This window comes from Eucyclogobius newberryi, unplaced genomic scaffold, assembly GCF_026437365.1.
Source record: "Eucyclogobius newberryi isolate DKJ021-1_F unplaced genomic scaffold, fEucNew1.0.hap1 SCAF_8, whole genome shotgun sequence".
In the NCBI taxonomy this organism is placed as follows: domain Eukaryota; kingdom Metazoa; phylum Chordata; class Actinopteri; order Gobiiformes; family Gobiidae; genus Eucyclogobius; species Eucyclogobius newberryi.
In genome coordinates, this window is record NW_027316500.1 from 34,419,202 (window position 1) to 34,435,976 (window position 16,775).

The 16,775-nt window shown below is 51.3% G+C and overlaps 1 protein-coding gene across 3 annotated transcripts in view; it reads left to right on the plus strand.

The window, feature by feature from the left end:
• Nucleotides 1-16,775, plus strand: part of birc6 (baculoviral IAP repeat containing 6) — a 143,109-nt gene that overhangs the window by 80,161 nt on the left and 46,173 nt on the right. For all 3 annotated transcript variants that reach the window (XM_072436816.1, XM_072436817.1, XM_072436818.1), the window contains exons 49-58: nt 1,790-1,984; nt 2,301-2,501; nt 4,025-4,304; nt 5,465-5,721; nt 6,653-6,761; nt 12,578-12,802; nt 13,531-14,386; nt 15,839-15,982; nt 16,338-16,467; nt 16,623-16,754. In XM_072436816.1, coding sequence (XP_072292917.1) covers nt 1,790-1,984; nt 2,301-2,501; nt 4,025-4,304; nt 5,465-5,721; nt 6,653-6,761; nt 12,578-12,802; nt 13,531-14,386; nt 15,839-15,982; nt 16,338-16,467; nt 16,623-16,754 — 2,529 coding nt within the window. The remainder of the gene's footprint in view (nt 1-1,789; nt 1,985-2,300; nt 2,502-4,024; nt 4,305-5,464; nt 5,722-6,652; nt 6,762-12,577; nt 12,803-13,530; nt 14,387-15,838; nt 15,983-16,337; nt 16,468-16,622; nt 16,755-16,775) is intronic.

Sequence of the window (16,775 nt, forward strand, 5' to 3'; positions counted from 1 at the left end):
TTCGCTCTGCGCTCGCTCGGCAGAAGCGCCGAGCAGCACTCTAAAATGCCCGCGGCGCGTGCACGTTCTCTTAATACCTGGCGGTATCTTGGCGGCCGCCATCCTGAAAAGCCCTCAGCGAGAACACTGCATTATACACCAACTTTACATATGTAACTACAGTTCTATGAATCCCTGGTGCTGACACTGAATGATCCGCGTGTGTGTGTGTGTGTGGGTTGCGTGTTGTGTGTGTGTGTGTGTGTGTGTGTGTGGGTTGCGTGTTGTGTGTGTTGCGTGTGTGTGTGTGTGGGTGTGTTGCGTGTGTGTGTGTGTGTTGTATGTGAGTGTGTGTGTTGTATGTGTATGTGTGTTGTGTGTGTGGTGTTGCGTGTGTGTGTGTGTTGTATGTGTGTGTTGCGTGTGGGTGTGTGTGTTGTGTGTGTGTGTGTGTGTGTTGCGTGTGTGTGTGTGTTGTATGTGTGTGTGTGTTGTGTGTGTTGTATGTGTGTTGTGTGTGTTGTATGTGTGTGTGTGTGTGTGTGTGTTGTATGTGTGTGTGTGTTGTGTGTGTTGTATGTGTGTGTGTTGTATGTGTGTTGCGTGTTGTGTGTGTTGCGTGTGGGTGTGTGTGTGTGTTGTATGTGTGTGTGTGTTGTATGTGTGTGTGTGTTGTGTGTGTGGGTTGCGTGTTGTGTGTGTTGCGTGTGGGTGTGTGTGTGTGTGTGTTGTGTGTGTGTGTGGGTTGCGTGTGTGTGTGTGTTGTGTGTGTGTGTGTTGCGTGTGTGTGTGTGTTGCGTGTGTGTGTGTGTTGTGTGTGTGTGTGTTGCGTGTGTGTTGTGTGTGTGTGTTGCGTGTGTGTGTTGCGTGTGTTGTGTGTGTGTTGCGTGTGGGTGTGTGTGTTGTGTGTGTTGCGTGTGTGTGTGTTGTGTGTGTGTGTGTTGTGTGTGTTGCGTGTGTGTGTGTGTTGTGTGTGTGTTGCGTGTGTGTGTGTGTTGCGTGTGTGTGTTGCGTGTGTGTGTTGTGTGTGTGTGTTGTGTGTGTGTGTGTTGCGTGTGTTGTGTGTGTGTTGCGTGCGTGTGTGTGTGTTGTGTGTGTGTGTGTTGCGTGTGTGTGTGTTGCGTGTGTGTGTGTTGCGTGTGTGTGTGTTGCGTGTGTGTGTGTGTGTTGTGTGTGTGTGTTGTGTGTGTGTGTGTTGCGTGTGTTGTGTGTGTTGCGTGTGTGTGTTGCGTGTGTGTGTGTGTTGTGTGTGTGTGTTGCGTGTGTGTGTGTGTGTTGTGTGTGTGTGTTGTGTGTGTGTGTTGCGTGTGTTGTGTGTGTTGCGTGTGTGTGTGTGTGTGTTGTGTGTGTGTGTTGCGTGTGTGTGTGTGTGTTGTGTGTGTGTGTTGTGTGTGTGTGTGTTGCGTGTGTTGTGTGTGTTGCGTGTGTGTGTGTGTTGCGTGTGTGTGTGTGTTGTGTGTGTGTGTTGCGTGTGTGTGTGTGTGTGTTGTGTGTGTGTGTTGCGTGTGTTGTGTGTGTTGCGTGTGTGTGTGTGTGTGTTGCGTGTGTGTGTGTTGCGTGTGTGTGTTGCGTGTGTTGTGTGTGTTGCGTGTGTGTGTGTGTGTGTTGCGTGTGTGTGTGTTGCGTGTGTGTGTGTGTTGCGTGTGTGTTGTGTGTGTGTGTTGCGTGTGTGTGTGTGTGTTGTGTGTGTGTGTTGCGTGTGTTGTGTGTGTTGCGTGTGTGTGTGTGTGTTGCGTGTGTGTGTTGCGTGTGTGTGTGTGTGTGTTGCGTGTGTGTGTGTTGCGTGTGTGTGTGTGTTGTGTGTTTCCAGGCGGAGTGCAGCTCATCTGTAACAACATGGTGACCAGCACCAGAGCCATCGTTAACACGGCCCGGAGTATGGTCTCCACCATCATGAAGTTCTTGGACTCAGGTCCAGGAAAGTCCTCCGACGGGAACCTGAAGGCCCGGGTCATGACCTCTGAACCCGACAACGCCGAGGGGCTGCACAACTTCGCCCCACTCGGTACAAACGACACGTTCAATATGAAAACTGCAGCGATTTATGGCTGTGCAAAAGTATCAATAACACAAGCTCCATTTCTGTTTTTCAAGTTAGATTCTTCAGTCTAAATTAGCCTTGATTTAGTCATGTTTGTGCTTTATTTTGATGCAGTTTGATGAATACATGAGGCATGAACACATTAGTCAACGTAACGAAACAGATCACTTTTAAAGACATGTTTTAGCACATTTCTGTTGCAGTCCTTTTTGCACACGTTTGTCTCTCGTTTGGAACGTCTCATGATTTGTCCTTGACTCAAGCGTTCTTTTCCGCTCAGGCTCCATCACCTCCAGCAGTCCGACCGCTCAGCCGGCCGAGGTGCTGCTCCAGGCCACGCCTCCACATCGCCGAGCGCGCTCCGCCGCCTGGTCCTACATCTTCCTCCCCGAAGAGGCCTGGTGCGACCTGACCATCCACCTGCCCGCCGCCGTGCTGCTGAAGGAGATCCACATCCAGCCGCACCTCGCCTCGCTCGCAAGTGAGGAACGAGGCAGTAACCGGGCTGTAACGAGGCAGTAACGAGGCAGTAACGAGGCAGTAACGGGGCAGTAACGAGGCAGTAACGAGGCAGTAACGAGGCAGTAACGGGGCAGTAACGAGGCAGTAACGGGGCAGTAACGAGGCAGTAACGGGGCTGTAACGAGGCAGTAACGGGGCTGTAACGAGGCAGTAACGAGGCAGTAACGAGGCAGTAACGGGGCAGTAACGGGGCTGTAACGAGGCAGTAACGGGGCTGTAACGAGGCAGTAACGGGGCTGTAACGAGGCAGTAACGGGGCTGTAACGAGGCAGTAACGGGGCTGTAACGAGGCAGTAACGGGGCTGTAACGAGGCAGTAACGGGGCTGTAACGAGGCAGTAACGGGGCTGTAACGAGGCAGTAACGGGGCTGTAACGAGGCAGTAACGGGGCTGTAACGAGGCAGTAACGGGGCTGTAACGAGGCAGTAACGGGGCTGTAACGGGGCTGTAACGGGGCTGTAACGGGGCTGTAACGAGGCAGTAACGGGGCAGTAACGAGGCAGTAACGGGGCTGTAACGAGGCAGTAACGAGGCAGTAACGGGGCTGTAACGAGGCAGTAACGGGGCTGTAACGAGGCTGTAACGAGGCAGTAACGGGGCAGTAACGGGGCAGTAACGGGGCTGTAACGGGGCAGTAACGGGGCTGTAACGAGTAACGAGGCATTAACGGGGCTGTAACGGGGCAGTAACGGGGCTGTAACGGGGCTGTAACGGGGCTGTAACGGGGCAGTAACGAGGCTGTAACGGGGCTGTAACGGGACTAATGGGGCAGTAACGGGGCTGTAACGAGGCAGTAACGGGGCAGTAACGAGGCTGTAACGGGGCTGTAACGGGACTAATGGGGCAGTAACGGGGCTGTAACGGGACTAACGAGGCAGTAACGGGGCTCTATTGAGGCTGTAACGGGACTGAAACTAGGCTTAAACAGAACTGTAACAGGGTTAGACCGAGGTCGAAGTTGGGGCTAAACCGGGTCTAATCAGGAGCTGGAACAAGGGCTAAACTCTGGCTAAACTCTGGCTAAAGTCGGACTAAACTGAGGATGTAAATGGGAACTAGACCAAGACAAGACCATGACTGGACCAGAGTAAAATCGGGAATAAACCGGGGCCTAAACTGAGACTAAACTAGGGATCAAAATGAAGCCTTCAAATATCTTGGATTCTTATTCAAAAGTTTACAACATTACTATTTCTTGTTTATTTCTACCGTACTAGTGTCTTTGCGTTTTGCGTCTAGAGTCACTTCCTCATTAGACTCATTTCCTCGTGAATATGAGTCTGATTGTAAGAAAACACAGTGTTTGAAGCTTAGAATACAGTGACCACTGACGTCTTCTTCTACAGTGTGTCTTCCTGCTACAGTGCCCCCGGTGGTCGTTCGCCAGTAAGAATCTATAAATGAGACGCAGCGTTTCAATGCCTGTAGGGTTCAAAGTGGTTGAGTCCCCCCTGTAATAAGGCCCCTCTGGTCCGTTTCCAGCCTGTCCGTCGTCCGTGTCGGTGGAGATCAGCGCTGACGGTCTCAACATGCTTCCGCTCTCCACTCCGGTCATCACGTCCGGACTCACCTACATAAAGATCCAGCTGGTGAAGGCCGAGGTGGCGTCGGCCGTGTGTCTGCGGCTGCACCGGCCCCGAGACGCCAGCACCTTAGGCCTGTCCCAGATCAAGCTCCTGGGCCTCACCGCCTTCGGGAACACCTCGTCCGCCACCGTCAACAACCCTTTCCTGCCCTCGGAGGACCAGGTCTCCAAAACCAGGTGTGCACGGCAACAACCACATGGCAACAACCACATGGCAACAACCACATGGCAACAACCACACGGCAACAACCACACGGCAACAACCACACGGCAACAACCACACGGCAACAACCACACGGCAACAACCACACGGCAACAACCACACGGCAACAACCACACGGCAACAACCACACGGCAACAACCACACGGCAACAACCACACGGCAACAACCACACGGCAACAACCACACGGCAACAACCACACGGCAACAACCACACGGCAACAACCACACGGCAACAACCACACGGCAACAACCACACGGCAACAACCACACGGCAACAACCACACGGCAACAACCACACGGCAACAACCACACGGCAACAACCACACGGCAACAACCACACGGCAACAACCACACGGCAACAACAGAAACATTTGTAGTTTAAGAGTGAGTAGAGCTGGGTTTCGATTCAAATTTCAAGAATCGATTCGATTCCGATTTTTACGTTTCAAAATAGTTTTTTTTCCGATTCACTCTGATCCCATCCGATTTCGATCTGATTTCCGATTTGATCCGGGGGTTAATGTTATTAAAAATGAAAAATGTATTTGAACCGTTTCCTTCACTTCATGACTGTGTAGAGAAGCAACATATTCAAACTAGTATTATATCAATATTAAACAGAGTCTTGGTAGTTACTGATGGAAGACTGATGAAAAGGTTAAGGGTCAATCTACCTTCAAGAAAGATCATCCAGGAGTCCTGAATTATCTTTCTTGAAGGTAGATTGAAGTTCACTGAGGGAAATGCAGAAAAGAATTTTGATTTAAAAATATATATATATATATATATATATATATTTATATTTATTTTTTAATAAAAAAAACGATCTTTGGACGTACGAATCGATAATCGGTCATTAATATGCGAATCGATTAAAAATCGGAAAATCGATTATTTCAACCCAGCTCTAAGAGTGAGTGACTAAAATGTTTAATGAAATGTTCTTCTGTGAGAGCTCGGAAAGTCAAGTTAGCTAACATACATCAGCTTTGTGTAGCTTGTTAGCGTTAGCCTGAATTAGCATACATGCTAAAAATCTCGTAATAAGCGTTTCTTAGATGACCCCGGTGTTGTTCAGATGACCCCGGTGCTCAGACCTTTCCCTCGTCCACAGTATTGGCTGGCTGCGTCTGCTGCACCACTGCCTCACCCACGCGGGCGACCTGGAGGCCATGATGGCGTCGGCGGCGGCTCCAACGGCGAACCTGCTGCAGACGTGCGCCGCTCTGCTCATGTCGCCATACTGTGGCATGCACTCGCCCAACATCGAGGCCGTGCTGGTGAAGATCGGCCTGCAGTCCACCAGGATCGGACTGAAGCTCATCGACATCCTGCTGCGGAACTGCGCCGCCTCCGGGACCGACCCCACAAGTACGAGCGCCTGCCGCGTCCCCGTAAACCGTGACGCTGACACTACACGCTCGTCCCCGTAAACCGTGACGCTGACACCACACGCTCGTCCCCGTAAACCGTGACGCTGACACCACACGCTCGTCCCCGTAAACCGTGACGCTGACACCACACGCTCGTCCCCGTAAACCGTGACGCTGACACCACACGCTCGTCCCCGTAAACCGTGACGCTGACACCACACGCTCGTCCCCGTAAACCGTGACGCTGACACTACACGCTCGTCCCCGTAAACCGTGACGCTGACACCACACGCTCGTCCCCGTAAACCGTGACGCTGACACCACACGCTCGTCCCCGTAAACCGTGACGCTGACACCACACGCTCGTCCCCGTAAACCGTGACGCTGACACCACACGCTCGTCCCCGTAAACCGTGACGCTGACACTACACGCTTTATTAAACTATGACATGATTATAAGCCGTTATTTTAGAACGTGAAATGCTCTGTAAATGTCAGATTGTGACTTTGAGCCAGATGAAGTTTAGAGAATATTTGAGGAAATCCTGGTGGAGAAACGGGTCATAAAAGCTCTTTCCTCAGCATGAAGTCTTGAAAGACCCAGATAAAGATGATTACACTCTTCTTCTATTTTAAATACTTTGGTTTGTTTTTAGCCCAAATTGTTTGATTTTGCAACGACTTAAAAACAGTTTCCTCCTTTTTGACTTTGGGGCGAAATCAGAATAATTGTGACTTGTCAAATATAAAGTCGTGTTTTGATCATTGTAATGTGGACTAACGAAGACATTATTAAATCAAAGTATAAAAATGATAATAATGATCTTATGTATTAGTGTTGAGAGTATTTGTAGTGCAGTTGAGTGTTTGTTCATCTCTTGTTTGTTTGTTTGTTTATTTGTTTGTTTGTTTGTTTATTTGTTCCTCAGACCTGAACAGTCCTCTGCTCTTCGGCCGTCTGAACGGTTTGTCCTCAGACTCCACCATCGACATCCTGTACCAGCTCGGGACCACGCAGGACGCGGGCACCAAAGACCGGTACGGAACCTGCAGGAACCTGTGCGAGAACCGAGACGACACTGTCTGACCTGTTCTCGCACCGTTCTGACCTGTTCTGACCTGTTCTCGCACCGTTCTGACCTGTTCTGACCTGTTCTCACACCGTTCTGACCTGTTCTGACCTGTTCTCACACCGTTCTGACCTGTTCTCACACCGTTCTGACCTGTTCTGACCTGTTCTCACACCGTTCTGACCTGTTCTCGCACCGTTCTGACCTGTTCTGACCTGTTCTCACACCGTTCTGACCTGTTCTCACACCGTTCTGACCTGTTCTGACCTGTTCTCACACCGTTCTGACCTGTTCTCACACCGTTCTGACCTGTTCTGACCTGTTCTCACACCGTTCTGACCTGTTCTCACACCGTTCTGACCTGTTCTGACCTGTTCTCGCACCGTTCTGACCTGTTCTCACACCGTTCTGACCTGTTCTGACCTGTTCTCGCACCGTTCTGACCTGTTCTGACCTGTTCTCACACCGTTCTGACCTGTTCTCACACCGTTCTGACCTGTTCTCACACCGTTCTGACCTGTTCTCGCACCGTTCTGACCTGTTCTCGCACCGTTCTGACCTGTTCTCGCACCGTTCTGACCTGTTCTCGCACCGTTCTGACCTGTTCTGACCTGTACTCACACCGTTCTGACCTGTTCTCACACCGTTCTGACCTGTTCTCACACCGTTCTGACCTGTTCTCACACCGTTCTGACCTGTTCTCACATCGTTCTGACCTGTTCTCACACCGTTCTGACCTGTTCTGACCTGTTCTCGCAACGTTCTGACCTGTTCTCGCACCGTTCTGACCTGTTCTGACCTGTTCTCGCACCGTTCTGACCTGTTCTGACCTGTTCTCGCACCGTTCTGACCTGTTCTGACCTGTTCTCGCACCGTTCTGACCTGTTCTCGCACCGTTCTGACCTGTTCTCACACCGTTCTGACCTGTTCTCACACCGTTCTGACCTGTTCTCACACCGTTCTGACCTGTTCTCACATCGTTCTGACCTGTTCTCACACCGTTCTGACCTGTTCTCACATCGTTCTGACCTGTTCTCACATCGTTCTGACCTGTTCTCACACCGTTCTGACCTGTTCTCACACCGTTCTGACCTGTTCTCGCACCGTTCTGACCTGTTCTGACCTGTTCTCGCACCGTTCTGACCTGTTCTCACACCGTTCTGACCTGTTCTCACACCGTTCTGACCTGTTCTCACACCGTTCTGACCTGTTCTGACCTGTTCTCGCAACGTTCTGACCTGTTCTCGCACCGTTCTGACCTGTTCTGACCTGTTCTCGCACCGTTCTGACCTGTTCTGACCTGTTCTCGCACCGTTCTGACCTGTTCTGACCTGTTCTCGCACCGTTCTGACCTGTTCTCACACCGTTCTGACCTGTTCTCACACCGTTCTGACCTGTTCTCACATCGTTCTGACCTGTTCTCACATCGTTCTGACCTGTTCTCACACCGTTCTGACCTGTTCTCACACCGTTCTGACCTGTTCTCGCACCGTTCTGACCTGTTCTGACCTGTTCTGACCTGTTCTGACCTGTTCTCACACCGTTCTGACCTGTTCTCGCACCGTTCTGACCTGTTCTCACACCGTTCTGACCTGTTCTCGCACCGTTCTGACCTGTTCTGACCTGTTCTCACACCGTTCTGACCTGTTCTCACACCGTTCTGACCTGTTCTCACACCGTTCTGACCTGTTCTCACATCGTTCTGACCTGTTCTCACACCGTTCTGACCTGTTCTGACCTGTTCTCGCACCGTTCTGACCTGTTCTGACCTGTTCTCGCACCGTTCTGACCTGTTCTGACCTGTTCTCGCACCGTTCTGACCTGTTCTCGCACCGTTCTGACCTGTTCTGACCTGTTCTCACACCGTTCTGACCTGTTCTCGCACCGTTCTGACCTGTTCTCGCACCGTTCTGACCTGTTCTGACCTGTTCTCGCAACGTTCTGACCTGTTCTGACCTGTTCTCACACCGTTCTGACCTGTTCTCGCACCGTTCTGACCTGTTCTCGCAACGTTCTGACCTGTTCTGACCTGTTCTCGCAACGTTCTGACCTGTTCTCGCACCGTTCTGACCTGTTCTCGCACCGTTCTGACCTGTTCTCGCACCGTTCTGACCTGTTCTGACCTGTTCTCGCACCGTTCTGACCTGTTCTCGCACCGTTCTGACCTGTTCTCGCAACGTTCTGACCTGTTCTGACCTGTTCTCGCAACGTTCTGACCTGTTCTCGCACCGTTCTGACCTGTTCTGACCTGTTCTCGCACCGTTCTGACCTGTTCTCGCACCGTTCTGACCTGTTCTGACCTGTTCTCGCACCGTTCTGACCTGTTCTGACCTGTTCTCGCACCGTTCTGACCTGTTCTGACCTGTTCTGACCTGTTCTCGCACCGTTCTGACCTGTTCTCGCACCGTTCTGACCTGTTCTCGCACCGTTCTGACCTGTTCTCACACCGTTCTGACCTGTTCTGACCTGTTCTCGCACCGTTCTGACCTGTTCTCACACCGTTCTGACCTGTTCTGACCTGTTCTCACACCGTTCTGACCTGTTCTGACCTGTTCTCACACCGTTCTGACCTGTTCTCGCACCGTTCTGACCTGTTCTCGCACCGTTCTGACCTGTTCTCGCACCGTTCTGACCTGTTCTCGCAACGTTCTGACCTGTTCTCACACCGTTCCTCGTCACAAACTTCATTCACAGTATGATAAAGTCCTCTCCCCTCCGAGCCTCAGAAACACTCCGTCCTGAATCTCCTCCATAACTCGCCTTTTCTCCATCTGTGACATGGTGTAATTCCCTCTGCCGCCAGTAGATGGAGCCACAACTCTGTTAGTCAAGGGTGAAACGGCAGAGACAGATGTTTGTAGGTTTCAAGGACACACAAATAATGCAAAATATTTGTCCTTTAATGATTTAAGTGAGAGCTCTGAATTAGTCAAAATTACCCTTGATTTAGTCTAGTTTTTATTTTGAGTTTGACTAATGCATTAAAGCCTCACCACGTTATATCTGTCACTGTCGTTTGTGAGATCAGCCCTCGTTTTAATCAGTTAAAAAGCTCGTCATGATCTGCTTCCTCAATAGTTTTACAGCAGAGAATTCAAATCTACTCGTCCCGTCCGTCCTTAATTAAACCCGAGCTCGTCCCGTCCGTCCTTAATTAAACCCGAGCTCGTCCCGTCCGTCCTTAATTAAACCCGAGCTCGTCCCGTCCGTCTTTAACCTGTTACCACCCACCTGTCCGCCGGTGAACATTTTCTATATCTCAAATATTCTCTTACATCATCACTTTTATTTCCGTGGTCAATACCAGCAAGCCATACATCATTTTAAAGCTTATTTTCTCAACAAAATGAATATGTCATTGATTAACATTGAATAATATGCCCCAAGAAGCAATTGCCAATAGTTTGTGAGAAAGTCTCAACTTTTACAAACGCATGTCCTGTTTGCTGTTTATGACGGACGAAACGGCTTTAATTCTGTACATCCTGGTACTCAGTCTGTCCGTAAGGAATCATTGAAAAACAATATCCACTTGTATTTTTCCTGAAGTTATCCCATTTTGAGATATTGTCAAGTAAACAAACTTTTCTTCGTTTCTCGCCGGACGAGAATGCGCTTGTCCGCCGCATTTCTCCGTCCATAACAAATGACCTGTTTGACCTATAAAATAATGTTGGATATCCTTCTTTTCTTCAGACTGTTTCCTACAGAATGAGACCATCCACGAATTTTTCTGTCCACGGGTTTGTTTGCTACAGCCTCCGCAAAAAAAATGCGCCGCTTGCGAAGCACATGGATTAGTCTGTTTACATCTAAATAGCGCCGCGTGCGAATGACGTAGCTGAGATTGATTGACATATTATTCTAGCCAATGAGAGTAGCTTTAGAAAGAGGGGCGGGACAAAGACCTTATTGACACAGAATCTTCTGTATTCTCGTGCGTAAGGCTCCGGGAAGGCTGTAAAGAGACAGATTTCTCGGCAGGATTTTGCGCATAACGTTTTCTGATTTTATTAGCCTTTTGGACGTGCATATTGTTAGATATATGTATTATTATACCAATACAAAAATAAAATAAAAATATTATAATTTTTTTTTTTTTTTTTTAACCTCTTGTATGGGAAATTCATGGGTAAACTCATATTTACACATTTTCACATTTTTTTTTTTAGCAGTTATAATTGCTATTAGTGGCCTACAAAACATGAAAATGTATGTTTTATGATCATAGAGGAGCTAAAATTGTAATAAAGCAGTTTGGCACAGTTGGCACATATTTGGATCACTTGTTCCGAATATACTTTTTGATACAAAAAGGTCAACAGCACCAAAATGCCTGTTCCTAGAGATCTGAAACTTTACACAGTTGTTGTCAACAAGATAAACATCATGTACAGTGAACAGCATAAGCACACAATGAAGTATGTCATGCTCAGGACCATTACAAATTAACAATATTCAGGCGAGACTAAAAAAGGATGTTTTGTTTATGTTTGGGTCTCTGTAGTGTACGTTCTGAAGCCCTGACAGTGTGTCATGTGCACATCTGCAGAAACTAGAAGGCCTAGGCTTTCTAATGATGCATCACACTTGCATGTGGAACATAAGATCCTCTTTCAATGAGCAATGCCATTTGGGTCCAACCAGTGTGCACAGGGCCAAATAGGTGGATGGGAACAGGTTAATTAAACCCGAGCTCGTCCCGTCCGTCCCTAATTAAACCCGAGCTCGTCCCGTCCGTCCTTAATTAAACCCGAGCTCGTCCCGTCCGTCCTTAATTAAACCCGAGCTCGTCCCGTCCGTCCTCAATTAAACCCGAGCTCGTCCCGTCCGTCCTCAATTAAACCCGAGCTCGTCCCGTCCGTCCTCAATTAAACCCGAGCTCGTCCCGTCCGTCCTCAATTAAACCCGAGCTCGTCCCGTCCGTCCTCAATTAAACCCGAGCTTGTCCCGTCCGTCCTCAATTAAACCCGAGCTCGTCCCGTCCCGAGTCGTCTGAAGTCTGGACAAACGCCGCTCTCGTCCTTTATTAGATTTAAAAGGAACAGGACAAACGTGATCTGAGAGCGGCGCATGGTGAACGCCCTTGAGCGTTCACCCGATGACATCACAAGGTGCACGAGCGACGACGACGACAAAACGACTGGAGATTTACCACGAACTGCTCCAGGATCGACTCATGTCCAGAAACAACCGTGAAAAATGACAGGAAGTGACATCACACCATAATTTACACAAACCTTTTTGACTCCAAACATTGATTCAACAAAATAAAGCTTGCATGTATTTTTACTTGTCAAATTAAAACTATTAATATAATAATATATATATAACTAAAAATATTGTGTCATTAGATGAGCTTTGGCCCAGTGGTTGCTGGGTAATTTCCTCGTGTGATGTCATCAGTTACAAACAGGAAGTGAAATTATACAATTTTTGACAGATGAAAATATGAGTGACTTTATTTTGTTGAATTCAAAGTTGTTTGTGTAAATGCTGCATAAACTTTGACTGAATGAGTGTTCCTGGTGTGATGTCACTTCCTGTCCCTGGTGTGATGTCACTTCCTGTCCCTGGTGTGATGTCACTTCCTGTCCCTGGTGTGATGTCACTTCCTGTCCCTGGTGTGATCTCACTTCCTGTTATTTTCTACAGATTTTTCAATGTTTTGTCCACAAATACCTGCTCGATTGGTGTAACACTGTCATTTACATGTACAACAGGACTTTAAGTGTAAACAAGTAATAGAATAAAGTTTAAACTCTGGCGTCCGTCCCGCCTCAGGATCCAGGCGCTGCTGCAGTGGGTCCACGACTCGTCCCGTGTGGCGTCCCACAGATTGAGCTCGCCTCTGGGCTTCAGCTCGTCGGCGTCGGCCTCGTCTCTGGAGTATGGCCTCCTCATGCCCTCACCGTCCCACCTGCACTGCTTCGCCGCCATCCTGTGGCACAGCTACGAGCTGCCGGTGGACTACGACCTGCCGGCGCTGCTCAACCGCGAGCTCTTTGAGTACGTTTACTTCCACTCGCAGTGTCACGTGCTTTAGAGAGCGCCAGGGGCTCGTCTGATTACTCCATGTGTTGAAGTGTCCTTTATCTCCCCCTGCTGTTAGCAAACGAGCTAAAGCTAAGCTAACACAGTCGCAGCTACAACAGGAACGGCTGAAATTGTAGCTCCATGGACAAAAATGAGGCAAATTTTGTCAGCTCAGAATGTTGAGGATCATTTTTCAAAATAAAATGTCAAAAATCTAGCTCCGTCGCCATAGAGACAAACACGTGATTATGTCTGGAACGTCCTCAAAAAACACCATAAATACAAGTTTCACACAGAAGTAAAAAAGGCGCAAGGGTCAGTAAGCTAACGTAACGCGGTGGGTGAGTAAGCTAACGTAACGCGGTGGGTCAGCAAGCTAACGTAACGCAGGGGGTCAGAAAGCTAACGTAACGCGGGGGTCGGCAAGCTAACGTAACGCGGGGGTCAGCAAGCTAACGTAACGCGGGGGTCAGCAAGCTAACGTAACGCAGGGGTCAGTAAGCTAACGTAATGCGGGGGGTCAATAAGCTAACGTAACGCGGGGGCTAATGTAACGTGGGGGGTCGGTAAGCTAACGTAACGCGGGGGGCTAATGTAACGTGGGGGGTCGGTAACATCTCGTGGTCAGTGACACGCGGTGGTCAGTGACACGCGGTGGTCAGTGACACGCGGTGGTCAGTAACACTGGTCTCTCTGTCCAGACTGCTGTACAGCTGGTCCATGTCTCTTCCGTGTAACATGGTGCTGAAGAAGGCGGTGGACAGCCTGCTCTGCTCCATGTGCCACATCCACCCGAGCTACTTCACCCTCCTCATGTCGTGGATGGGCATCGTCCCGCCGCCCGGCCCCTCCCACCGCCGCCTCGCCATGACCGACGACGGCAAGAAGCAGCAGATCGAGCTGACCGAGGACTCGTCCAAGCGCTTCAGGCCGCCCGTGGACTTGAGCGAGTCGCAGCTGAGCACGCTGGCCGCCGCCTCGCAGTCTCCCGGCGCCATCGACCAGCTGCTGGACTCGGGGCTGCCCGCGCTCCTGGTGCGCAGCCTCACTCAGCTGTGCGTCGGCCTGTTGGTCAGCAACGACCTGCCCGTGCCCGCCTCTCAAACGGACCGCCGGCACCACCATCACCACTTCAATTCAGCGGCGGCGCAGCAGAGTCGCCCGGCGCTGGCGGCGGAGCTGGCAGCGCCCGTCCTGAGGTTCCTGACGGAGGTGGGAAACAGCCACGCCATGAAAGACTGGTTGGGAGGAGCAGAGGTGAACCCGCTCTGGACGGCGCTGCTGTTTCTGCTCTGTCACTCCAACGCCAGCTGTCAGTCGCCCGCCCCGCCTCCTCTCTCCTCCTCCTCCTCCTCTTCCTCTTCCTCCTCCTCTTCGTCCGCTTCCTCCTCGTCGCAGTCGCACGCGCCCAAAGTGGGATCCAGGTTTTCTCTCGCGTCGTCGGCACAAAATGGCGGCCTGACGACGCAGCAGAGGACGGCGCTGGAGAACACCACGGTCGCCTTCTTCCTCCAGTGCATCTCCTGTCACCCCAACAACCAGCGGCTCATGGCTCAGGTACGGCTCACGGCTCGGGCGGGGCTCAGGTCAGGCTCAGGTCAGGCTCATGTGAGGCTCAGGCTCAGGTCAGGCTCAGGTCAGGCTCAGGTCAGGCTTATGTGAGGCTCAGATCAGGCTCAGATCAGGCTCAGGTCAGGCTCAGGTCAGGCTCAGGTCAGGCTCAGGTCAGGCTCATGTGAGGCTCATGTGAGGCTCAGGTCAGGCTCAGGTCAGGCTCAGATCAGGCTCAGGTCAGGCTCAGGTCAGGCTCAGGTCAAGCTCATGTGAGGCTCATGTCAGGCTCAGGTCAGGCTCATGTGAGGCTCATGTGAGGCTCAGGTCAGGCTCAGGTCAGGCTCAGGTGAGGCTCATGTGAGGCTCAGGTCAGGCTCAGGTCAGGCTCATTTGAGGCTCAGATCAGGTCAGGTCAGGGTCAGGCTCAGGTCAGGGTCATTCAGGCTCAGGTCAGGCTCATGTGAGGCTCAGGTCAGGCTCAGGTCAGGCTCAGGTCAGGCTCAGGTCAGGCTCAGGTCAGGCTCATGTGAGGCTCAGATCAGGCTCAGGTCAGGCTCAGATCAGGCTCAGGTCAGGCTCAGGTCAGGGTCAGGTCAGGCTCAGGTCAGGCTCAGGTCAGGCTCATGTGAGGCTCAGGTCAGGCTCAGGTCAGGCTCAGATCAGGCTCAGGTCAGGCTCAGGTCAGGCTCAGATCAGGCTCAGGTCAGGCTCAGGTCAGGCTCATGTGAGGCTCAGATCAGGCTCAGGTCAGGCTCAGGTCAGGCTCAGGTCAGGCTCAGGTCAGGGTCATTCAGGCTCAGGTCAGGCTCAGGTCAGGCTCATGTGAGGCTCAGATCAGGCTCAGGTCAGGCTCAGGTCAGGCTCAGGTCAGGCTCAGGTCAGGCTCATGTGAGGCTCAGGTCAGGCTCAGGTCAGGCTCAGGTCAGGCTCAGGTCAGGCTCAGGTCAGGCTCAGGTCAGGCTCAGGTCAGGCTCATGTGAGGCTCAGATCAGGGTCATTCAGGGTCATTCAGGCTCAGGTCAGGCTCATGTCAGGCTCAGGTCAGGCTCAGGTCAGGCTCAGGTCAGGCTCATGTGAGGCTCATGTGAGGCTCAGGTCAGGCTCAGGTCAGGCTCAGGTCAGGCTCAGGTCAGGCTCATGTGAGGCTCAGGTCAGGCTCAGGTCAGGCTCAGGTCAGGCTCATGTGAGGCTCATGTGAGGCTCAGGTCAGGCTCAGGTCAGGCTCAGGTCAGGCTCAGGTCAGGCTCATGTGAGGCTCAGGTCAGGCTCAGGTCAGGCTCAGGTCAGGCTCAGGTCAGGCTCAGGTCAGGCTCAGGGCTCAGTTATAACACACTTCATTCTTAAATATTCTCCCCAGAAGTTTCAGTCACAGATTTACTTCGTTATTTGGTTGAAAATGGTTTGACTGTTGAACATTCAGATCCTCTTCATCACAGTCACATGTCTCTTCTGCAGGTCCTGTGCGAGCTGTTCCAGTCGGCTCCACAGAGGGGCAGCGTTCCCGTCTCCGGGAACATCTCAGGCTTCATCAGGAGGCTCTTCCTGCAGCTCATGTTGGAGGACGAGAAGGTCACAGTCTTCCTGCAGTCTCCATGTCCGGTACGACCTGAACCTGTTAAACACCAGAAGGAGTTTAAGAAGGAGAAGGTAGAAAAAGGTTCAGTTGTCGTCTGGCAGATGAGACAGAGAAGATCACGTCTGTCCAAAGCGTGGCCACCAGGAGGCAGTGTTCTCCTCTCACTGATGTCTCCTGCATGTATGAGCCATGTGCTGTGAACACAATCCTACTTTGAAACAAATATCTAGAGTCAGGACCAGTTTATTTCTCCCAAAACCATCAAGCCCTAATGACTCCATAATTATGAATCCTTTTATTGCAGTTGACGTGTTTCTGTCGGTTTTGTTTGGTTTCCGGCTCTTTCTCTCAGACTTGATGGTGTTTGTGCTTCTGCAGCTTTATAAAGGACGCATCAATGCCACGAGTCACATGATCCAGCACCCCATGTACGGGGCGGGGCACAAGTACAGGACACTGCACCTGCCCATCTCCACCACCCTGGCAGAGGTCCTGGACCGAGTCTCTGGTAAGTCCCGGGGCCGAGAGGGAGGGGCCGAGAGGGAGGGGCCGAGCCAGGGCCGGGCGAGGGCCGGGCGAGGGCCGGGCGAGAGGGGCCGAGAGGGGGCGAGAGCGGACTGGGGGCCTCCAGCGTGAACTCACAGTGAGTGCTCTCTCCTGCAGACACACCGAGCATCACAGCCAAACTGATCAACGAGCAGAAGGAGGACAAGGAGAAGAAGAACCACGAGGAGAAGGAGAAGATGAAGGCGGACAACGGCTTCCAGGACAACTACAGCGTCGTGGTCGCCTCAGGTGGGTCTGGTCCGGGTCCTG